Below are 23,970 nucleotides of genomic sequence, written 5' to 3'. Positions count from 1 at the left end.
TCCCCATCCTTCTCCTTTCCTACAGAGCACAGCACAACGGGAGCCGAATCCTGAGCGGGATCCCTGCGTGCCAGGGCAGCATTAGCGATTTATAAATAAGAGTGTGATTGTTAAGGGTAAGAGGAAAATGCAGAAATGCTTCCGAAGAATCACTTTAAAATGGCAACAGATACGGCTGGGAATCACCAGAAAGCTGCTCGTGCAGACAAAGAATAAGGGTGGTGTATTTGGGGAGGATACGTTGCATTTTGCAAGGAACCTGCTTGCCACTGAGGGGCTTTGAGGGCCCAGATCCCTTTTGGCAGGGTGTCCTTGTCCTTCTCTCCTGCTCAGGCTCAGGCTTGAAGGGGCAGGTCCCGATGAGTGAAAAGGTGAGGTTAGTGTGACAGCCCTGACGTGGGTGGAGGGACGCAGGTCTGCAGGAGAGCTGTCCCTTTGCAGAGAACCCCCCGCAGGATGGATGCCCACGCAGCCCCTGCATTCCCAGCTGTGAGACGGTCTGGCAAGATCTCCTCCCCGCCAGCCTTGGCTTGCTGGAACAGGAGCAGGAGTCGGGTAGATCTTGAGCGTTTCCCAGAGGAGAGGAGCTGACGAGGAGCCCTCAGACACCTCTGAGCTATGAAACGGTGACGAGGAGCCTCCTTTCTCCCCTGAGAAGCACTATAAGATGCTTTCTATGCAGTTATTTGTACCATTATTTTGGCTGGCAGCGCTTTGGTTGTAAGAAATACAAATAACCCATCAAACGACAAGTTAGCAAAGCTAACCCAAGCCAAAACCAAAAAAAAAAGTCAAAATCTGTAAACTATTTGGAATAATTGGTTATTTGCTGTGTTTGCTAGTTCCAAATCAGAGCGCATATTTTACGGCTTATCCTGTTACTGTTAGCTGGAAGAGCTCTTGGTGTTGGATATCTCCTGCAGAAAACAATCCCCAACCCACTCTGCGGCCCGGCGTTCCTCCCCGGCGCGTTCCTGACGTCCTTTTTTCTATCAGTGCTTTGTGCACGCTTGAGGGACGGCCCGTGGCACTGCCGTGGGTGATGGGTGAAAGCCCTCCCAGACCAACCGGTACAGCAAGCCGGCTTTCCACCAGCCGGGGTTGCAGGGGAAAGCATCCCCAAACATGAGCTACGGGACAGGGGAAAAATGGCCGCAAGAAGGCGCGTGGGTGGCTGCCTTCGGGTCAGCGTGGGTAAATGTAGACTGATTGAACAAGCTGGAAAAAAAAAACACTGAAAACAAACAGTTTTGTCCACTTCTGAGCAAGATTAAGAGTATGGTGAAAAAAAAAAAGAAGGTGAAAAAAAAGTAGATGGAACAGCCGTAAATGGGTAATTTCTCTTTACGAACAGACTTCGCACCTTGGGGGTTAATGGAAGGAGAAGCCAAGTCCTCTCACAGCCTCCCTGTGTGGATGCGTGTGGTTTTCTCCTCCTCCCTCCAGCCTTGCCATCTGCACGGTGCTGCTCAGAGCGGCTGCAGGTCCCTGGGATAGGTTGAAAGGAACCAGGCGAAAAGATCAGGTTAATCTGAGGATAAACCCAGAGACAAGTCCATCTCGGGGAAGAAGTTGGAGTTCAAGGACATGGGGAAGTTGTTACCACGAAATAGCTTTTCTCCAGCTCCCAAGGTCTGGCAGCTGCAAGGTCCCAAGCCCAGCTGGTGACACCTCCACCCCAGCGTCTTGGACAGGGCATGACCTCCGAGTAGGAAAATCTGATTTTTCCGGCCTCCCAGGCACTTCTGCAACCGCTCCTGGTCTGCATTTGTAGGTGACGGAGCTCCTTGGGCAGCGGAGGCTGACCTGCCTCCCCGGCGTGGGGACAGCTGGCACCTTGCTTGGGCGGTGGGTGGCTGGTGGGCTTTGTTGCAGCCGCTTCGTTGCAGAACCGCCCCGAGGATGCCTCCCGCAGCAGCGAGCCGCTCGGTTTCCTGCCTGGGTGTGCCGGCCTCTGGAGCTAGACAGAGCAGCAGAGGGATTTAGAACGTGGTCGGAAAACCCCAAGGAGTTCAGCTGCGGTGTTCAAAGAGATTTTTGCGTTCCCCAGCGGTTGGCCGTGGCCCCTCCGCTGGCGTTTTCTGCGCCCGCAGGAGGACAGGGCTGGGCCGGGTTGGTTTAGTCAGGCAGCGAGCTGGGCTGGCCAGGCTGCCTTTGCGCTGGGGCAGGCGAGGAGGCTTAATCCCACCCTCCACCGAGGCTGAGACGCAGGGTACCATCTCCTGCGAAAGCGCGGTAACGAACAGCTGGGGAGCTGCAGCTATACATGTCCGAGCTGTCGCTGGAGGGATCTTCTCATCCCAGCGGCTGAGCTTTCCCGTAGCAGGAAATCTGCCTCCCAGATGTGAGGGGTGAGAGCATTTTGGGGCTGAGGCAGTGGCTTAGCTTCTTTAGAGGCAGTATTTATTAGTGCTATAATTATCTGTATTCCCACAGGGAAGAGTGTGTAATTACTAGGAGCCTTGGTATTAAGACTTCAGTTGTCTCATGCTTGCTCTGCTCTCCTGGCTTTGCTGTCTGGACACTCACCTCTCTGTGCCTCAGTTTCCCCCACCTGTTTGGTGATGAAGATAAGGACTAAGTTTCACCAAAAGGCAATATGTCCATTGCATGGCAACTTCTCTGGTTTCCACACCTTTTGCTCCAGACTGAAATAGCCATTTCAACATATTTTCTGAAAGTTGGGTTGTGCTGGACAAGGCCAGGCTCCCGCTATCCCCACCTCGAACGCATCCGATGGGGTGGGCTTGCAAGTCTCAGGGCCACGGGGAGAAAATCGCTCTGGCTCAGCCTCCTGATAAAACTGAGGTTAAACCCGGTACGTTTCCCCTTGGAATAAACAAAACGAGATTGAAAATATCCCGAGAGCCGGTGGGAGGGCACAGGTCAGCATTTTGGGGTCCAGGGGAGGGAAGAATTTCAACACCCTCAACAGCAATGTGCATAGCCCTGGGTAAAAGTCCTGCGTGGAGATCGGGCACAGCTTCAGCCTCCTTCCCTGGTGTCTGAAGGTGGTAAGTGAACGGCGGCTGCTGGCTCTGCTGAACCGAAGGCCGGGTCCAGAACGCCCTTAAGGCGGCGTCTGAAGAGCCTCGCTGGCTTCAGAGGGATTTGCACACTCGATTGAAGTTAAGCATGTGTCTGAGGGCTTCTGCTGTGTGCAAGCCGTAATCCCAGAAATGTTTCAACTGGGAAGTTGCAGCCTGCTGGTGAAATCCTAGATTTAAAGGCTTTTTTTTTTTTTTTTAAAAAAAAAACAACCAACAATATCTGAATTTATTTTTGGAAATAGCCGTTCTTTTGGCCATAAGACATTCCTCTCTTCTGGGATGTCCCCCTTGGGAAAGGCTCTCCTGCTACCCCTTTCCTGGATGCTCATGGAGTTGCTGAAATCCCATTCAGGCTGTTGCCTGGTGAAATGGTCCTGGACCCTCTTCCACCACTCCAGTGTTAGACAGTGGCCTCCCCAGTTCAGCAGAAGATGCCAAAGCTGGGCACCCTGGAGCTTGGAAGGTCTCAATGCTATGTTGGTATGGGACGGGAAAGTGTTTGCCATCCTGACTCCAGCCTCGGGGCATTTGCCCACGTGACGGAGGTCCCTGCTCTGCGGGGGCAGTGGTGGTGAGGGAAGCGGGAGTCAACGGGGATGGGGAGAGAGCAAATCTTCTGATAACCGTGACAGTGGCTCACTGCATCGGAGCGAGCTTCTCCCGAAGCCAAAATTTTAGCCGTCGGTCGCTTGGTGTGAAACAAACCCACAAGTGATGCTCACCCGTGGGGGGGTGTGTGCCCTGTCCCAGCCCCGTGGGGGCCGTGCAAAGGCTGGAGAGGGCACGCAGGGTGCTGGAGGTCCCGCAGCCACCTGCGCCGGGGCTCGGGGTGCAGACCCCGGCTCCGAGGACCCCTCTGTGCCATGTCCGAGATCAAACCCCGGGGCTGGTTTTGGCGGCCGCCCGGCTGCTAAATGAAATCCCTGCGTTCCGCCGCCTGCGTGGTGGAGCCGTTGCTTTCCCTGGCTTTCCCATTTGCAGGCAAACGGATTAATGTCCTTCGCTATTAACATTCCAGCTGCTCCCCTTGCCTCCTCTTTTCTTTTTTTTTTCTTCTTTCCCCTTCTTTTTGTAACATCAGTAGAAATCAGCAAAAATATCTAACCAAATTCTTTGTCTTGGGGCTGCAGAAGATACCATGGGTAAGTCGTCAGATTAGTTTAAGTGCTTTCTTTGTAACTCAGTACCTGTGGAATGTCGTAATAAAGCCACGATGGTCAGAGTGTAGCTTTTTAAACAATAAAACAGGGAAAGCGATGAAAGGCAAATTTTTTACTTTTTTTTTTAAAAAAGGGAGGGAGCAGAGGCCTCAGAGTTAATTTATGTAATATTTCTATTAAAAACAATGTCTATTCAAGACAGCAATCTAAAGCCTGCACCGTTGGCTTAAAATATAAATCCAATAAACCTCTATTATGATTCCTCCATTAGGTCAGTGTGATGGAATTTTGCGGACTTCTAAAATAAGACATCATTATTTTTCAGGAATGTTTCATGAATCACAGTCAAAGCCCCTTCATCTTTGCTTGTATAAATTTCAAAAATGGTGCCCTTATAAAATACATACATTTGCTGAAGCCGGCAGCCGGCTTTCTTCTTGGAACAGCATCCTCGGGGCTGAAATGCCGTTTGCATCGCAGATGGGACAACTGGGCCTTGCGGCTGAGGGCTGTGGTGCTGTGAGGCGGGGGCTCGTGTGAGATTTGCCCATTTCTCTGTGTGATATCAACGAGAAGGGAGCTACTTACTTTGAGAGAGAGGCTCAGCACCCGAGGATCACTTTTTTTTAGTGGAAATAATGCATTTTATGCATTTATTTGTTTGCCCCTGCGCTTTGTTTGGGTGGGGAGGTTGGATGGTGCTGGGAGACAAACCAGAGAGGCAAACCCCACCCCAGAAACCCCAAAACCTTCCAGGAAAAGCCTAAAGCAGGGGTTGAGTTTAAGAGCAGCCCTCACAGCCTCCCTGAATTTCAGGCTGTCAGGACCACGTTAGCACAGGAGTTACTTTACCTCATCCTCCGTGTGGTCCTGCAGTGCGGTCCTGGGAGGACTGACGTCCAAACGGCCAACAGCTGCCCCTGGCCTGAAAATGCTGCAAGTTTCTTGTTGTGAGCTCTACCTCATCCTCCCGTGGAGAGTCATCCTCGCTGCGGGCAGGTCTGGGTCCATGGTGTTGCTGTGGCTGCAACAGCTGGATTTGAGCTGGGAGCATCCCCAAACCGCCTTGAAACCAGGGAGCGAGGAGCTGCAGGTTGAGTTCAGGACAGCTTCATCCCCTCTGCAGGACGGGCTGTGCCGTGGGGTCGCTGCACAGGGCAGAAGTTCACCTCTAGCCATTGTGGGAGATGCTGCTGGTGTTGGTCGCTGGGGTTTGCTCGCGGAGATGTGTAACTTTGGTACCCCTTACCGCAGGAGGAAGAGTTCATTGACTGGTGGAGCAAATTCTATGCCTCCATAGGAGAGAGGGAAAAGTGTGGCTGCTATTTAGAGAAGGGCTTTGACACCCTGAAGGTAAGTGGCCTCGGTTGGTTCTGGCTCGTTGGACCTGTACTCTCCATGATGTTTTTCCACAAGCTTTGGGTTTGGTTTTTTTTTTTTTGAGCGTTTAGGCTTTTTTCCTTCTCGGTATAAAGAAATAAATAGATCATTTTCCCCAGAGAGAAGGCCTTTTTTTTTTTTTTTTTTTTAAAACCCTGTTTTGAAAACTCAATTTTCTTTGCAAAATCCTTTCTGGTAACTTTCCACTTTGCAGCCTTCCAGAAATCGTCGCTTTTTTAAGTGGCAGAGATGGGGAACTGCCACCTTGAAAAGTGTTTGGGAACAGCAAGGAAAACCAGGGACTGCTTAGGGTACGCTGTCACAAGAAGTGCTAAAAGTAACACAGAGGCCCAAATAGGACTAAAATGGGGAAGATGTTACCTGGTCTTAAGGAAAACACTCCCAGCAGGAAGGTCTCTTCGGGTGATGAAGAGCCCTCCATGAGACCTTGGCTTAGTCTGGGTCTTCCGTGATGTGCATTTATTTATTCTTGGGTTGCCACAGATCTGTTCTTCACCACTGTCCTGGGGGGGTGACAAGGGTGACAGGTCCCAGGACTCTGTCCCTGTGGCTGGTATTTCCCCAGCACCGAGGAGCTTGGGTCCAGTCTTGTCCCAGATTTGTGGGGACATGCTGGTGGTTCCTCTCTGCCCGGGAGCAGTCCCTGCCCTCGCCCTCCCCGTCTCTCCCTCCCCAGGTCTACGAGACAGAGCTGGAGAACGTGGAGGACTTTGAGCATCTCTCTGACTTCTGCCACACCTTCAAGCTGTATCGTGGCCGGACGCAGGACTCGAATGATGACCCCTCGGTTGTGGGGGAGTTCAAGGTGTGATGGTCTCTCTAACTGTACCTGGGAACACGTGCAGCTGGGTAGAAGGTCTTGCTGCTGAGTGGGATGATGCCAGTTTTGACTCTTTTCGGGTAGGACTTCAGTAGGAAACGGGCCACAAAAGTAGACCACTGGTCCCAGTCTGAACAGCCTGCCTGTGCAGGTCTGGCTGCTGTGTTCCCAGCAGCGAGTGCCTTGCATGCTCCAAACCCAGTCTAGGCTGTGCTGTCATCCTGGAGCAAAAAAAGTAACCCCAGCTGAAACTGATGCTGCGTGTAAGTGATGGAGCCTCTTCTTCCTCAGGGGCGGTGGTGGGAGCATGTGTGAGCACTGATGGTCTCGCCACGCTGGTGCTGAGAGCTCTCCCTCTGGAGTGTCTGTCCAGTGCAAAGGAGCGATGCATCCTTTGTTCTTTTTAACCCGTAGCCTATTTGCAAGAGAAGAGGGATTAAAATTGTTTTTTTTTTTTCTAAAAAAAAAATTAATTCCTTCTCTTACCCAGCACTCTCCTCCCCTAGACAATACCCAGAGACTGATTCCTGCCACTTCACTGGGAGAAAATCAGCTCTGGTGAATAAAACACGTGTAAATTTTTTCATTTTCTCTCTCCTCCTCCCGTCCCTCTCTCAGGAACCAGCCGCCTTCTTCAGAAACCCTTAAAACTGCCCCTGCAGTGAAAGCCTAAACCTTTGCGGGGGGGGTCTAGTTCTCGCTGGCAGCCAGGCTCCTTCACACCGCTAATAGCTTGAAGGCTCAAACAACAGTGAAATAGAAGAGGTAAAGGATGAAGGGGCTAGAGGGGCTCTGTGCAGAGCTGTAACGGGGTTTGCGTTGATGTTCCAGCAAGGGATGAACGACACAGGCAGGTCACCACCCTCTCCGTTGGCCATGAAGATCTTGGCAGGACATGGGCTGGGCCAGTAGACGAAAGGAGGTCAAGACCTGAGCTCTGTCCCCAGCGTTGTAGTGGTTGTAGGTGCCCCCGTCCCTGGAGACATTCAAGGTCAGGTTGGACGGGGCTCTGAGCACCCTGATCCAGCTGAAGGTGTCCCTGCTCACCACAGGGGGGTTGGACAGGATGACCTTTAATGGTCCCGTCCAACCCAAACTAATCTACAATCGATTCCGTGCAACCATCCAGGCTGTTGTTGCAAGCCTGCTCCCACGAGACCCATCGGGGTGTGTGGGTGTGTGTGTGTATGTGCAAGCGCAGCTGAACAACTCCGTCCTTTACAGGGTTCGTTCAAAATCTACCCTCTCCCGGATGACCCGCGAGTCCCGATGCCGCCTCGGCAGTTCCACCAGCTGCCGGCCAGAGGAACTCAGGAGTGTCTCGTCAGGGTCTACATCATCCGGGCCTTCGACCTCCAACCCAAGGACGCCAATGGAAAGGTACCCTGCTGGGGGAAGCTCCGGCGGACCTCAGTGCTGGCTCACAGGGGGTGCTCTTTGGGCAGGTCTGCCCTGATTGATCAAAATTGGTGCATATGGCTTAAAATCTAGAAACAATGGTGACAGCAAAAGGGAGAAAACCTCACCCTTCTTTCTGCCTCCATTGCAACATCTGGGATTCCCAGGAGCCGTCTCTGCCTCCATCCTGAGGGAATTTTCAGTAGGGCTAGTTAAAATGGCTAAATGAGTGGTGGTGGGGTTTGTTGTGTTTGTTTTTTTTTTTTTCTTTAAATTTTGGTGCCAAAGGAAACAAAACGATGTCTTTCACATGACTGCTTTTTGCAAAGCTTTACCAGTTTGGAAGAAAAATTCAGTGTAAAAAAGAAAATTGTGTTGGTTCAAAAAGAAAAAAGTTAAATTTGTTTCACTTTACTAAAAAACTCAGGGAAAAATCCATCTTAGCTCTCTTTGTTCCACTGGAAAATAGGTAAAAAGTTAAAAAAAATTGTGGGAAATATTTTGACATGAACAAAACAAAACTGCTTTTTAATCTGCCCAGTTTTTGAAAATGGATTTGTAATGAAAGTTTTCAATTTTGTAGAAATCTCCCGTAAGAGACTCCTGCAGATCAAAAACAAGGAGTAGAAAAAATGCTTTTTTTACACTGAAAATCAAAACCAATCCACGCTGGACCCACAGTCTTTTCCCCTTTGCTGTGTTGTCTCCTGAAACTCACCCCAGTCCAGGAGAGGCAGAAGGAGAGCCCTGGATGCCCAGCCCCTGCTCACACCACAGACCTTCTCCAAGCACTTCTTGTCCGTACTTCACTTCTCAAAAAATTCTCCAGGTCAAGGAAAAGCGACAAGGAACTTGGCCTGGGTGTTTCTTCCAGGAGCCATAACTAGCCAATGTATTTCCATTAAAAAAAAAAAAAATTATCTTTTATTTTTGTGTGAGCTAGGATGGGGAGATCTCTGGTACTGGACTCAACCTGGGTGAAACCTTTTAGGTGAAGTTGTTTTTTTTCTTTTTTTTTTTCTTCTTCCCCTGGCAAAAGTGCTGACTCGAGTCAATTTAACCACTTTTCAAATTTATGCTGGTTTCCCGGAATAGTTTTAGTCGTGAGAGAGAAGCTTAAAAACTTGCTAAAAATGTAAAAATATCAGATGCGATTTTCAGATGCACAATGAAGCTTTATGTTAAAGTATGCTTCCCTGTTATTTTTTAAAAAAATTGTTGCAGCATCTTGGAAATAAATGTTTTTGAGCCACATTTTTTGAAACAAAGTGGTTTACCTTTGACATTTTAGTCCCCTGCATTAGTAAATACATTTTTGAGTAGACCTCAAACTTAAAAAGTTATGACCTTGGTGGAACCCCAAATGAGGTGACTGAGATGAGAATGGGAACATCCTGAGGACTTCAGAGCAAGTCCATTCCATCAAAGAAGCCATAAGCAGAGTTTTTCACTCTCTTTGATTGCTTTTCCATCCCATCGGCCACAAAAGGGCTTGCACCCTTGTCCCACACTGCTAACTGGTCCTTCGGTCATCCTCAAAAAGGGATGGCCGTGCAGGCAGCTCTTGCTGACGGTCACAGCTCTGTAGAAAGGAGCTAACGGTCAGACTGTCCTGACCTTGAAAACTGACGTTTGTCAGGAGTGGTGGAAGATCTTGGTTGCTGGGGCAAGGGGAGGCAGAATTATTCCTTCGCCCCAATATCGCTGTGCAATGACTCTTTCTTGCATTTGTTTTCATGCCCATCTTTAGTGCGATCCCTACGTGAAGATTTCGGTGGGAAAGAAATCCATTAACGACCAAGAAAATTACCTCCCCTGTACTCTGGACCCTGTCTTTGGAAAGTAAGTTTTGGTTCCATCTGGAGTCCATGAGATTTTTTACTGTCATATTGAGACAACAGGGCTGGGCCAGGCAAAGCTTCCCATTCCGGCCTACATTCAAGATCAGGCTTGAGCGACCTGATCTAGTTGAAGATGTCACTGCTTATTGCAGAGGGGTTGGACTAGATGACCTTTAAAGTCCCTTCCAGCCCAAACCATTTTATGATTCCCTTGGCGTGCTCTCGGCTCCTGTCCAGCCTTGCTGAAGTGAGCCTGGCTTTGGCTCAACCACCGTCCTACCCACCGTGGCTCACGTTCTTCTCCATGGGTCTTTTGAGCTGTGGTGCATGGACTGGGTCTGCTCTGTCACCAACGGGGGTGTCGGGAGGGTTGTTTAGACCTGAGATTCCCCTGTGGAGGTACCTGCCTGATCCCACTGATGGTAGAGAGAGTCTGGGGAAACTCTGCTCCTCATTTAGGCGTTTTGGTTAAATGTCTGAAGAAACGACATGATGAATGGAGACCTGTTTGGTTAGGCTGTGGCATCGGATAACTCAAAATGAGATGCTCTGAAAAAGAATGATCTATAAACATGATACGGACTGGTTGAGTTGTTTGCCTCACAAACTCGAGGTAAAAGGTAAAAGATAATGTTGTTTTCAGATAAGGGTGTTTGTCAGAGCTGGAAAGCACCGTAGGGACCAGGCAAAGGGGAGGGAGGCAGAGGAAAACCTGGTGCTCAACCTCCACGTGTTTGGTAGGACTTTGGTCTCCCAGAAGAGCTGGGATTAGACATAGGGGGTTGTGCTTCAGCACAAACAGGGGTCAAGCTCTACTCCACACGGCGTCCAGCTGGTTTTCTTTGACGGCTCTTGCCAGCTCAGGATGTCAATGCCGTGACACCTTCCCAACAAAGCAAGATGGAGGAGGAGGTACACCATCAGCAAGGATGGAGGGAAAGGGAGAGGGATGGAGAGGGTGACACTGGTGACATCTCTGGTGTGCGTTACACCAGGCCTTTACTCCTCTTCTGCCAAATGGAGATGGCAGCTCTGCCCTTCCTGCAGTGAATGCCAAGTGGCTGCTCCCCATCTAGCACGAGGGAGCCCTGGTCTCCGGTGGGCCAGGACCTACTGCCCTGCCGCAGAGCCCACGGCCAGACCCGGGTGAGCTCTGCTAGGCTGAGCAAGTCCTCCTTGGCCAAGCCTGGCTCCCGGCCAGAGGCCGTCTAGACAGCGTGCTGCACCTCCCACCTGGTCTTTAAAGCGAGATGTAAAACCGAGGTCCTGGCTGCTGGCGGCTGTTAAACCTCCCGTTTCACGAGCTTTTCCCTGGGCGGCTGGCTGCCGTCCAGCTTTAGCTAATTACTTTCTGCTGACCCCAGTTCCTCCTGCACTCTTAATTGGTGGCATAATCACTCACTTCCCCTCCTTAAAAGCTGCTGCGGGGTGGATGCTGGCGGTGGGAATGGGCACCGTGTTTCTCCCCAGCATTGCCTGCCTTTCAGCAGCAGGTGGAGGGGTTCCTGGGAGGGCTGGGTCGCACCTGGACCGTCCTGCTCACCCAGTTGTACCACCTTCCACGTCGCCAACGTTCGTGAACACCAGCTATGATGGCTTTAACGCTGGATCGGGGTGTTGTTGTGTTTTGACAGGGTCATGGTGCTTTGTCTCTTCCTATCCTTTATTTGAGGAGGGAGAGGAAGGTTTGCTCTTGCTTTATTTGATGCCGGTATGTGGGCGGTGATGTAATGATGGTGGAGGAGGCAGCACAGAATAAAGGTGCTTAGGACCGGGAGCAGAGGACAAGGAGGTTTTGAGGGTCAGTCTCTGACCACAGGCTTGGCCCAGGCAGGCTTGACTCCTGTTTTGACATCTGCTCTTTGGGCTCAAAGAGCAGATGGTTTTCCAAAGCTGTCATTTCTTCCCCATTCAAATTCCATGGTAATGATTATTCCTGACTCTCATCTGCTGCTCTTTCTGCCTGAACATTGCAGTGACCACTGTCATGTCCAATTAGCAGATGGAGAAACTAAGCAGGGGCAAAGTTTGCTTGAGGATAATTCAACCAGGCAAAAATAAAACGGAGGCATGCTTGCTTAGCTGCACATCCACAAGCTAAGCCAGTTCAACACAGCACTGGTAGTACTGGACCAATGTGACAAAGATGTGCACTGTCCTTCCTGGCACTGGTGGGCTGGCTTGGTGTGGGGGTCCACTTCCCATGGGGTCCTCAGCAGCATGAACCTCCATCTCATGGGTATTTCTTGGCTCCCGTTGCGCAGGATGTTTGAGCTGAGCTGCACTCTGCCCCTGGAGAAGGACTTGAAGATCACGCTCTACGACTACGACCTCCTGTCGAAGGATGAGAAGATTGGGGAGACTGTCATAGACCTGGAGAACCGGTTCCTCTCAAAATACGGGGCACGCTGTGGCCTCCCCCAAACCTACTGCGTGTAGGTACCTCTGCGGGCTCGGGCAGTGGGTCTCTGTAGCTGCCAGGTCTGTGTGTGTCTGAGCTGGCCGTGGGGACCCAGGGCGATGTCTCAGCCCTGGGGTCTGCTGTCCCAGCGTGGTCCCGGGAGGACCTGACCAGTGCTGTACTTCACCTCAGAGATATGTCTTCAGACAAGTTCATAACAGAGAAGCCCCACATTTGAGGAACTTCCCTGAGCCCTGGCTCTCCTCCAGAAGAAATAAATGCTTCAAATAATGTAAATGTCCTTGGGGAGGTCCTGTTACATCCCTGACACCTCTTGGGCACACTGTGATGAGGACACCCCCCATGCACAGGGCCAGCTGAAAGCTGAGGTGGTGGTCTGGGGGGGCTGTCAGGCCACCCCAGCCCTGCAAGCTGGGGCTGAGCAGGCTGTGGGACATGCAGCCCAGTTCACCAGTGAACACAGACTCAGAGCAAGCTGCACCTTCCTCAGACCAGCCCTTTTTGGTGTAACGCTGCTGACCCTTGTTGAGGCTGGAAGATGTTTTATCACGTGTCGAGCTGCTGTTTTCCCTCCTGTGTGGTTTCAGCTCTGGACCCAACCAGTGGCGAGACCAACTCCGTCCTTCCCAGCTGCTTCACCTCTTCTCCCTTCAGCACAACTACAAGGCTCCCACCTACAAGTCCGACCGGGTCATCTTCAGGGAGCAAGAGTACATCCTCTCTGAACTGGGTAAGGTAATGGGGCTGCTTCGGGGTTGCAAATTATTGAGGGCAAGGGATGGAGTTGGAGGTCATGAACATATCACAGTTGGGGGTTATCATGGAGGCCAGGACTGGGTGATGGGCACGTCCCCGCCCTCCTCACCTTGCTGTCCAGGTTGGGTCTGCACCTTTCCCAAGCTTGGCTCTGCCCCAAAGGCTGCAGGTTGCACTTGGATCTGGGTTGAACCCAGACCTGCCACCCAACCATGTTAACTTTGCCCTGGAGCGACTGCCCTTTGCTGCTCGCAGCAAACCCGAAACACGCAGGCTGGGAGCAGAGAGGCTCCAGCCTGACCCGCCAGCTGCTGCTTGGGCTGTAGGAGCAGTTGTGCCGTTCGCATCTCTGCATTTTGGGGCTGGAGGCACTAGAGGGAGACAATATCATACACACGGTGCCCAGCGTGTCGCACCATGGCTCACGCCTCGGCGGGAGAGGTGTGCTCCAGCTGGAAGTGCAAAATCAGCCTCTGCCAGCAAGGAGAACATATCACCGAGTGTTGGAGAGGCATTTTCTCGTTTGCACAAAAAACCCCACCAGTACTGATGCCTGCAATATCCTGGGCATCAACTCGTGCCCGTCTGACTGGCATCCTTGGGGGCAGAAGTTTGCCTTTTAGAGAAAACTCGGCTTTAAAGCATGGAAGGGATGTTTTGGCCCAGGGAGGAGGTGGAACCCCACTGTACATGGCCCAGGAGCTGCAGTTTGACTTTGTTGCAGAGCCGTCAAGGAGGACTTGGCCTGCAGAGGCACGAGACAAGGTGCAGCCCGGGACTGATGCCTCTCCCTGCTTTTGGGAATCAAGGCACAAATTCATGGTTTTCCCCTTAGGAGGAGGAGGAGGAGTGGGGCAGCAACGGCTCCTTTGTAGCCTCTTGTTATGCGAAAGGTTTTCAGCAAGGGCTGGAAAGGTGTTAAACCGAGCGGGGTCTTCCCCCCTCTCCCAGCCCCTGCCTTTCACCTTCCTCTGCTTTAATGGCAATCAGTTCAAAAAACAGAACAAAGTCTGATGCTTGACCTCGAGGAGATCTGGAAACCAGCTGTGTTCGCAGAGCAATGTCAGATCTGAACCTGGCGGTATAAAGTGAAGCTATTAAACACGAGAGCATGGGTTTTACAAGCACTGCACCCAGACCATTATTCCATAACCCCCACATTTGTTGTTTTCTGAGAAGGGCTTTTTCTTTTTCCTGTGCATACACACACACACACAGACACACACACGCCAGGTTTCCACTGCCTGGGAAATAGCCCATATGTCTGAAGTTAACCACTTCAAGATATTGCCAAGAAAGGAGCTGGGATATATCACCTGAAAGTTGCAGAGCTGTAATAATATTTATGGAGCGCATTTCATTTCAAAGGTCCTCGAAGGTGCATGGCCTTGAAACGCTGTGGCTGGAAGGCAGCGTCTCGGGGGTGATGTCCTCCACCAGCCCCAGCATGGCATGTGGGATGGGGAGGCAGGAGCAGGCTCAGCCAAGGCCAAGCTGGCCATCCGCCGAACCTGCATGGATGTAACAGGGAATTCTTTGGCGGAGAAGACAAAAATGCCCATTACTGATAGGCCCTGTCTGACCTATTTGCAGAGGGATTTGGGCCTGGGGTGGAGCGGGTGAGGAGGCGGAGGTGGCTCATGGATGGCTCGGTGTTCGCTGTGGCTGCCGTGCGCTGGCCTGTTTTGGTGAAAGACCACGAACACCCCGGTGGGAGCAGTGAGAACCAGAGCAGGGACTAGGACCAGCCATCGAGCGGTGCTGGTGGTGCCTGCGTGGCCCTCCTTTCCCTTTCATTTCTGTCTTTCTGACTGTGAACCCAGCAGAGAAGAAGCAGGATGCTGCAGGGAGCCCATTCCCGCTGCACTCCTCTGTGCCCAGCTGAGGATCCCGGATGGTTTTAAATGATGGGATTGAAACAATGCCCATCACATGAGTGCTTGCAAACTGCACCAGAGCAGAGCCTTTCATCTCCTCTCCCTGAAGAGCCGTGATCACACGTTAGATAAACGTCTGCTGGGGGTGGGAGCGGCAGCAGAGCAGCATCATGGGCTGGAGGGCTGCTGGGAACCCTGCAGCCCCAACTGCTGTGATTTGAGGGGCCCCGAGCCCTTGAGCAGGATCAAAGGCTGGAGTCTCCTTTCCACATGCTTCAACTTGGTCCTTGCAACGTTTCGCTTGCTGTGCTTCGCGGGGGGAGTTGCATGAGAGTCCCCGCGGGTCCCTGTCCCATCGTGCGGTGGTTTGCCCACGTGTTCCGCTGCGAATGGGCTGCCCAGGAGGGTGGGTGACGATGATGGATTCGAAACAGAGGCTGTGCTCCTCCTGCTGCTCCGGGCTCCAGCGAGGCTGGTGGGCTCGTGCTTGCTCCCATGGCGGGGTCAGAATCCGGCCCCGCAGAGCCACGGCACAGCGTAACGCTGCTTTTTTTTGTCTGCTCCGTGGCAGAGGATGGCAAACCCCTCAACCCCCATCTGGGGCCGGCGGAGGAGCGTCTTGCCCTGTATGCCCTGCGGAAGCAAGGGCTGGTGCCGGAGCACGTGGAGACAAGACGTCTTTACAGCCCTCTCCAGCCAGAAATCGAGCAGGTGGGTGGCGTGACGTGTCCAGGACGAGACCAAGAACATCATCTCCTTTCGACCCAATGCAAACCAGGCGGCTGGCTCGCTGCAGAGCCGCGCTGGGGGTATCCTGCCCCAGGAGGTGGGTTTTTCCCAGGGAGGGGAGTCAGCTTGTGGGACAGAGCAGAGCACTGGCTAGTAAACGCGGGCTGGAGCTCAGCGTGCTCGGGGAGATCGATTGCAGCCTCCTGTGTTCATTTTCATCAGCATTTGCCCACAGTTTTATTTTAATATTTTTTTTCTGTGTGTGTGGGAGTGCCATTTCTGATCTGAAAGTCTTGATGCAGAATTCTTCTATGAGGGTAATGACACCGCAGGCTCCTTTAGCAATGCAGCAGCGTGATTTCTGCAGCGTGAACCTGCCCTTGGAGGTGTGAAGTGTTCGTACTGCTGCAGACTGAATGCTTTTAAGCCAAAGAAAAACTAAACGGGCTTCCATCCAAAACCAGTCAAATTCCAGGTATCTGTACTTAGCCTAACCCCTTTTCTTTGATTAACATGTACTTTATGCATTTGGATCAAAAAATGCTGCTTCCTGAAGAACAAAATGATTAGTTATCATCTGCCATACAGGTTCCCGTTGCGGTGCAAAGGCAGTTTCAAGAGACCGGCTCCGCAGCTGGTGTGAACGTGCGCAGCCACTGGTCTGCACCGTTTCAGCCATTTCCCTTCTGTGGTTCCTTTTTAACCAGACCACCTCTCCAGTGGTGGGTGAGGAGAGCTGTCGGCAGAAGCAGATGTGCTGGCAGCTACTCTAGCACCTTTTCATGTTAATTCACCCAAGGAAAACGGCGATTAGAGGCAGGAGGTGGCTGCTATCGTTTGACAAGTGGGTCTGTGCTGTTCTTACAGGTGTCGTGGTCTTGTTGGCCCAGCCGTGGAGACTAGGAAGGTGCTTCCTCTGTGACGTGGGGCTGCATTTAGGCAGAGCAATCAGAGTCTGCCCTGCACCGATGCTCCGAACCAAGAGTGTCCGTGGGGGTGATGCTGGGTCCAGGAGATTAACCTGTGTGACTCGGCACACGTTGCATTCAGGGCAGGTCCCCAAAGCATGGCGCCAACCTGCTGCAAAGCCACAGAACAGGCTGGCTCTGTCGGGCTGTTTGTAGTAGAGCTAAAATCTTTTAAGTTTTTTAAAGTTTTCTGCTGAAATGGAAGATTTTCTTGCCAAAGAGCAAGCAAATGACAAACGCCTTCATGACGGGCTGATTGTCAAAGGATGGCTTTTTTTTTTTTTTTTTGCTTTCAACCCTTGAGACAGCACAATAAAATATTCTATTGGCACCCATCGGTGTTTTATAGTAAAAGAGACCACCTGAAAACACCCCCCCTCAAGATTTCAGCTGCCTTTCTGCTGCTGTCTCCCTGGAAGGATTTTGTGGAAGCGGAATTAGATTCCCCTCTTGTCACCCCATCCTCCACTCCCATGGTCAGAAACCCGTAAACCAGCTGTCCAGCTGGTGACAAGTGGTGACACCATGGAAAACAAGTGAGCTGCTTGCTTCTCCAACACCTCCCGTGGGCCTGGTCTTTAGTCTGTACCTATGGAAAGGTAGTCAGCCATGGAGAGTAAAGCCAGAGTGCACCTTCAGCTTACCCAAACCAACCAGTTATGCATTGCAAGCCATTAACTTACACCCAGCTGTAACTAAAATAATTTTAATATAATGCTTAATGACACTTTTCCGTTAAGGAATCCTTAGTTTTCAACTAAAGAACACTGAGGCAGCTGATATTTTCTCTCTCCACTACTAGGTCTTACCGAGGAGGTGAAGGTAACCCAGTTAGGAGGCTCACCAGGCTTTATGTGCTTTTCTTTCCATTCAGGGAAAACTACAGATGTGGGTGGACTTATTTCCGAAATCTCTGGGTCAGCCTGGCCCCCCTTTCAATGTCGCGCCACGCAAGGCCAAGAGGTAACTTGCTCGTCATTTCTTACTCAGTGTGATGCTGGTTCTACCCTCCTGTCTGCGAGGGGAGAGGGGAGGGCTTGAAGTTGTCAGGTGGGGAGGGATTCACCTGCCCAGCTGAGAAACGTCTCTGTGGGCACATCTTCAGAGGGAGATGTCTCACGCCTTAGCTCCTTCAGCTGAATACCTGAGTAGAACACACAGGCTGTCTAGGTGGGCTCTGGACCAAGATTTCCACCCTCTCATGTTGCTTTTGTGCCCGGGGCTGTCCAGGTTCTTCTTGCGCTGCATCATCTGGAACACCAAGGATGTCATCCTCGATGACCTCAGCATCACCGGGGAGAAGATGAGTGACATCTACGTCAGAGGGTAAGCCACCCCGCTTCTGTGTCCTCCGGGTACCGTAGCCTGAAGGCGCAAGAGCAGCAGTGAAGGAGTTAATGTGGCCCTTGCATCAACATTGCTGTGGTAGACACGAACCCCCACTGGGATGAAGGGGCCGCTCACACCTCTCCCGCTATGGATCCAGCTCCTTGGCAGACACGTCTCTGCTGGGCTCATAACTGCTTCATGATGTCAGGTTTTTCCTTGCATCTCTTGGATGCTTACGCGGCAGAATTTACATTTCTAGAGATAAGATGGGGGGAAGCAGCCTAGCCGTTGGAGAGAGGGGCACGTAGCCTGCATTTCCACTGCCGTCTCCTTCCCAGCTCCTCTCCCGGGACAGCCATGGGCTTGTTCCATATACATAGACCGGCTTGTTTGCATAGCTGCTTTTTTTGGAATTCCCTTTTTTTCCTTGAAACACACAAAAATGTGGCAACCAGCAGTAACTCCTCTGGCACATTCCCTTCTCTGCCTGACTCCATTTATGTTTTATCTGGTGTAAAATGGTGCAATCCCAGCCAAGGGACTTACTTATTTTGTGCGTTCTGTGGATTTATGGACAGGAAGAGGTAGGATTTTGAAACAGACTGTAAATCCCTTTTTTACAATCCCAATTTTCCTCCTGTAAATCCAGAATGCGCGCTGCTTACCTGGTATTCACATCAAGTGCATTGTTATCAGCTCCAGCTAAGCTGCTCTGTGCACTTTGGGGCTCTGCAATAGTAGTGCTCGCAGGGTGTTACCGGGAAAGCGAGAGCATCCAGCGCTTGCTGATATCCCTCGCCTGGCTTTTAGCATCCCCAATGACCAAGCAAATCCTGCAGTGCTGTAAATGAGTTAAAAATCTTCCTCAGCTTCCTCGTCTTTCCCCGCCAAATGGCTGCATCACTAGCATCTCTGGGCAGGGCCTGAATAATCCCATTGGGAGGGGGGGCAATGGTCCTTCTCGTGCTTAAGCAGCTGCCCTACAGACAGGGGATCCTGTGGGCAAAGTGACCTTCACCACCACGGCGTGGTGCCGCTTTGGTGGGGTCTGCTCCTTCCATCCACCGCTGCCTCCTGAGCAGGGGCTGGAGCCTACTTTAGGGTGAACTGAATGGATAAGGAGCTTTTACCTGTGGCTTTTCTTCAGCAGATCTCACAGGGCTTCTCTGAGGAGGCTGTTGACAGCTTATTCTCCATTTGACCCATTAGGCAAGGCCAGGGCTGGAATATCAGTCTCTTGGACATTATCTTCTACATAATAAGTAAATTATTGCGAGTCAGCCAGGCAGGTAAATGGAACAGGAGCTTTTCTATTATGCCTGAGGCAGCTGCTGTTTATTTTATTTAATTTAATTAGTTATTTATTGATAGTCTTACAACAGAATGAAGAGGTCTCAACCAAGTTTAGGTGGTACAAGGCTGAGTGCAGAGAGACCTTCGCTTCCTAAAGACTTGTGCTGTGGGCAGACAAAAGAGTGGTAGTGTAGGGAAATCGTATTCATTAGGAACTGAAGATGGGTTTTTTTTGAGTTAACAGCCCTCTCTGTCACTGTTGTAGATGGAGGATATTTTTGTATTGTTTTCATAGTGAAATTTCCAATAAAAAGTTTTACCTCACCAGAAGGATGGACCAACACTGAACCAGATTACATGGGAGGTGGGAGGTTTTCACTCATCATCTTGCAAGTTTTTCAAGATATTTCAAGGTAAAACCGTACTGCTTTGAACCAATTGGACTAGAAGGTTCCAGAGTCCCCTTCCAACCAAGCACCACTACTAAGATTTACGTGCTAGTATGTGGTATCTTTAAAACTCATCCTCATCTCCTTTGGGGTTCCTAAATAACAGGATGGCCTGGGTCCTCCAAAATCTTACAGTTGTGCTGAGCAACTGAGGAGGTGTGTGAGTTTGGAGAACACAGTCACCTCTTAGATTTGAGCACCTAACGTTGCCTTTGGATATTGCAGATACTTTAAGCCACATGAATTTGAAAAATAGCAGATGAACTAATGAGATAAAAATCCATCCAGTCCTGCTGAGTACAAAAGCATTGTCTACAGATCAGGAAATCTCTGACCTGCCAATTGTTGGAGGCTGGAGAGGTGTGTTGGGAGGGTATCCGGATGTGTTTGCCCCAGTCTCATACTCTTACCTGGACATCTGCTGTTGGCCCTGGTCAGAGGCAGGATCCTGGGCAGGATGGGCGCTTGGTTGGTCACCCCGGCCATTCCTACATTATGTTTTTAATTCTGGGGCACCGTGACTGGAAAGCCTTTGGTTTCTGGCATCTTCTCCTTGCAGCGGGGAGGGTGCAGCAAAACTGCCAGAAAGAAAAAAACCACGTGCCAAAGAGGCATCCAAATCAAACCGTTTATTTGTCTTTTTGTTTGCCTGCAAGGAGAGGGCGCTCACACTGCATCCTCCGAGGGTCCCTGCCAAGCTTTGAAGGACGTGGATAAACACACAGGCTTGCCATTTGCGTCCTATCAGATCAAATCCAATAATCCAACCGCAATTTAAGTATTAGTGTAACCTCATCACACAATTCCCACTGCCACCGAGCCCCCGCTGCCCGTGTAACACATGTGCATGTGATGTGTACCGTAGGATGAACTCGAGTAGACCTCCCTTCCCTGTCTCCCACAGCACATTTGGGGTGGGCTATGTGCTCTGCTCAGGCACTGGAGAAGAGGGAATAATTTGTATAGTTAGGCAAAAAACTCCTTGTTTTTAATTTAAGTGGAAAACAATCAGGCGAGATAATTGTTTTCATTAGAGATTCCCTCTGAATCTGCTGGCTTTCCTCCAGATGGGCTCTAAATACACAAATGGATGTGTTTTATTGTTTTGTTTTGTTTCATTGATTGCTGAAGACTGAAAAATCTTGGACAGGGAAAGGGGGCAGAATGAAAACCCGACAGTTGCAAAACTCACAGCTGGAAAAAAAGTAGTTGTTGTGGAAAGTTTTCAGTTTGCCCCCGGCCTGGTTGCGGAGTGACCACAGCAAGCTCTTCTAGACCAGGAGGGGAACTGTGCTGTGAGGACCTGTCTCCAAGGGGAGCAGCTGGGGACCACCCTGGCCACCTCAGAATTTGGCCACTCTGGGATTTTCCTGAGGGAGAAATTATTGGCCATTTAGGACTTCCAAATAATAATCTTTGAGAAACTGAGAGAGAATAGAGGGAAAAAATCAGCCCTTTTGTCCTTTAACGTGGTTGCCTCATCAACAGGACTGGCTTTAGGGGCTAACTGCAAGGTCAGTTTGTTGGGGTGGCTGCAAAGGGGAAAGGAGCCCTCACAAAGGCAGGTTAGAAGCTGGTGTGTGCTTATGGATGGGTCAGTGACAAATTTGAGCCAGAGCTTAAGGCCACGTTGAGTCTTTAAAACACCCATAAAACTCAGAGGAGGGAGGAAAAGAGATTATGGAGCTTCTCAGGCTGCTGCCACCAGCCCTGGTTCGTCTGCAGGGACTGTTACATTCCCTCTCAAGCCTCCTACGGGCTCCAGGTTACCCCTACAGACAGCAGCCCAAGGCATCCACAGGGACAAGAGATATTTTACTGCCTGCTCGTGGCCTCTGTGACGTTGAGTGAACTCCAAAATCCTTGGTGTGTTTCTAGTTTTTCATGCAACGTGTTTGCATTTTGCAGCTGGATGGTTGGCCACGAGGAGAAGAAGCAGAAGACAGATGTGCACTACAGGTCTATGGGAGGTGAGGGCAACTTCAACTGGAGATTCGTCTTCCCCTTTGACTATCTCCCTGCTGAGCAGATGTGTTACATTGCGAAAAAGGTGGGTGCCCCTGGACAGACCTTTCTACTTTCTCGTAGTGACTCTGGGGTGAAATGCGATGCATGATCTAAGACCTGCACAACTGCAGCACAAATGCAGCTATGCAAGGCTCAGCCTTACCTTTGTGTGGTTTGAAACACAAAGTTGTGGGCAGGTGGGGAAATCGGTTTAAAAAAAAATCCACATTTTGAATACAGCGCTTGCGGGGTCAGAATTAGAGGTGGCTTTGTATAAAGAGTCTGGAGAGAGTGACCTTCCCCAGGAAAGACTCCTCTGGACTGAAGGCAGCTGGATGTCGGCGCAGCGGTGTCCAAGTACTGTACTCCAGATTGCACGGGGCTTCCAAGACGCCTGCTCAAGAACATGGTCACTCCAAGGATGGAGATGGCGTTTCCATGGGGGTGGTTAGCTGTGCACCTCTGCTCTCCAGCACGGCACAACGTGCTGTACAATAACTCCACAGAGGGGCTAAAGGGAGATGAAAGGAAGGAGCTGTCTCCAAGTGCCTGAAGGGGAAAGCAGGAGGGACGTGTGAGGGAGCAGGGGTTGGGATGTACCGTTGGTGCAGCGATGGGAAGAAAAGCTTTGGTTTGGGATTCGGGGTGAAGATGCCTTTGGTCTAACAAGAGAGCTGTGTCCTCGATTGGGGAGTTAAAAGTGGATGTGACTTTGTCCCCCTCATTCCTACTCCTGTGTTTAGATATTGCTTCTGGTGTTCCTTGGTCAGGTTAGTGCAAGACGATGACCAGATGTGGACTGGGAGTTGCACAGAGGGAAGGAAACAGGGATGGAGTTGGGGTGTGTAGAAGGAAAAACGCTGGTGAAAGTTGCTTTAGGGGAGGGAGATCTGTTCACTCAAATTTCCTGCTCATCACCTGGAGGTTAAGAGGAGTGTTGTCGAGTCTGTGTGTCTGTGTGGACAGCAGGGACAACCCCTGCTTTCGGGACTCGGTCCTGTTTTGTGACGCCTCCCTGAAAGCTCAAACCCCTTCAGCCACCCAACCCCGAGTCCTTGTCCCTGCTCCCTGCCTCGCTGCCGTCAGCTCAGCCTTGGCGTTCTGGTGATTACAAAGACACCTCGTTGCTGTGGGACCGTCTGCATCCACACAGCTCGCCTGGGCCCCCCATCCCAGCTTGTTTTGTGGGGCCAGCAAGGTGCCAGCACAGCCTGGGTTGGAACTGGCACTTCGGTGGGGAAGATGCTGAGCGAATTCCCCGTCCCTCGAGCCAGACGATCCCCGTGAGGAGGCCAAGCTTCAAAATGAATCGCCGGACAGTTAAACTGATTGACAGAATCATAGCTGTACCCATTTCACGCTTCATGTTAAACAAATCAAAAGTACAGTGTGTACTACATTCAATTATCCCCCTTTGAAAAAGCAAAGACCCCCCTATAAACCGTTTAAGAAAATACATCCCACTGTGCTGATATTGATTCTCCTCCGACCACATGTCTGCCAACACTGTATCAGAAAATAAACAGCTTGTAAAACCTCTCTGTAAAGGAAAAAATAATGAATGAAAAGCCATGCTTTGTATTTGTGGGACACATTCCGCTCTGGCAATTTTTGATCTCGCCATGTGCTGTTTGAACTCCAGGTTCATTACTGCTGCTGTAAAAGCCCATGCACCGAACTTTAAACGCAGGCGATGGAAAGTGGAATTTAAATCAAAACGGTCAGATGGCAAATTCGGAGCTGCTAAAAGCCACCTGTGCCCAGCCTTGCTGGTGTTGGCCCTGGAGAGAGCACTGCTGGGAGAAAAGCAGCTTTCAATTTGCTCCCCTTTGTTTGCTCCACTTGCCTCCTCGCAGACAGGAGCTCCCTTTGGCAACGCAGGAACGGGTCACCCCAACCCAGATTGCAAAGCTTCTCCCCAAAAAAGCAACGTTGCCCTGGGCAGCGGAGTCTCCACGATGTTTGGTTTTGGTGTGCGTGTCTCGGGGGAGCTGGGAGCCTGCAAACCTGGGGAAAACCCAGGTGCCACATGGTGGAACCGGACCCTGAAGCCTTGGGATGGCCAGCAGTAGCCAGAATTGTTTAATCCTTGCCACAGCACTGGAAGTTTTGGGAACTTCATCTTCAAATCTTCAAAGTACTGGGATTTCTTGGCATTTCAAGGCTTCAATCTTCCCACGGGGCACCTCAAGGGAAAGCAGGAGCTTTCCTGTGAGCATCAATTCAACTTATAGATTAAAAGCGTAGGCTCTTATTCCTGCTTTTCTAAACATTTTAACCTTTTCAGAATGTTTTTCCATCCGTATCTTCTCTTGCTGCAGTGATGTTATAAAGATTTTGCTTCTCCTTCTGAGAAAGGAATTGTCTCCATTCTGAATTTAAAAAAAAATCCCCATGAAAGAGGGATTCCATCTTTGGGACAGCTCTTCTGAAAATATGTAAAGGCACGTTTCTTTAACATCCCCTCTCA

The 23,970-nt window shown here is 50.8% G+C and overlaps 1 protein-coding gene across 1 annotated transcript in view; it reads left to right on the top strand.

Moving 5' to 3' along the window:
- The window catches only part of DYSF (dysferlin), a 101,461-nt gene that overhangs the window by 60,929 nt on the left and 16,562 nt on the right, over positions 1-23,970 (top strand). The window contains 10 exon segments of the mRNA XM_086464921.1: positions 5,465-5,563; positions 6,288-6,416; positions 7,656-7,811; positions 9,580-9,671; positions 11,935-12,105; positions 12,680-12,822; positions 15,297-15,436; positions 17,297-17,385; positions 17,653-17,748; positions 21,402-21,543. Coding sequence (XP_086321047.1) covers positions 5,465-5,563; positions 6,288-6,416; positions 7,656-7,811; positions 9,580-9,671; positions 11,935-12,105; positions 12,680-12,822; positions 15,297-15,436; positions 17,297-17,385; positions 17,653-17,748; positions 21,402-21,543 — 1,257 coding nt within the window.

The sequence above is a fragment of the Leptosomus discolor genome, chromosome 4 (assembly GCF_034619465.1).
Source record: "Leptosomus discolor isolate bLepDis1 chromosome 4, bLepDis1.hap2, whole genome shotgun sequence".
In the NCBI taxonomy this organism is placed as follows: Eukaryota; Metazoa; Chordata; class Aves; order Leptosomiformes; family Leptosomidae; genus Leptosomus; species Leptosomus discolor.
This window is presented reverse-complemented; position numbering and strand designations above follow the sequence as displayed.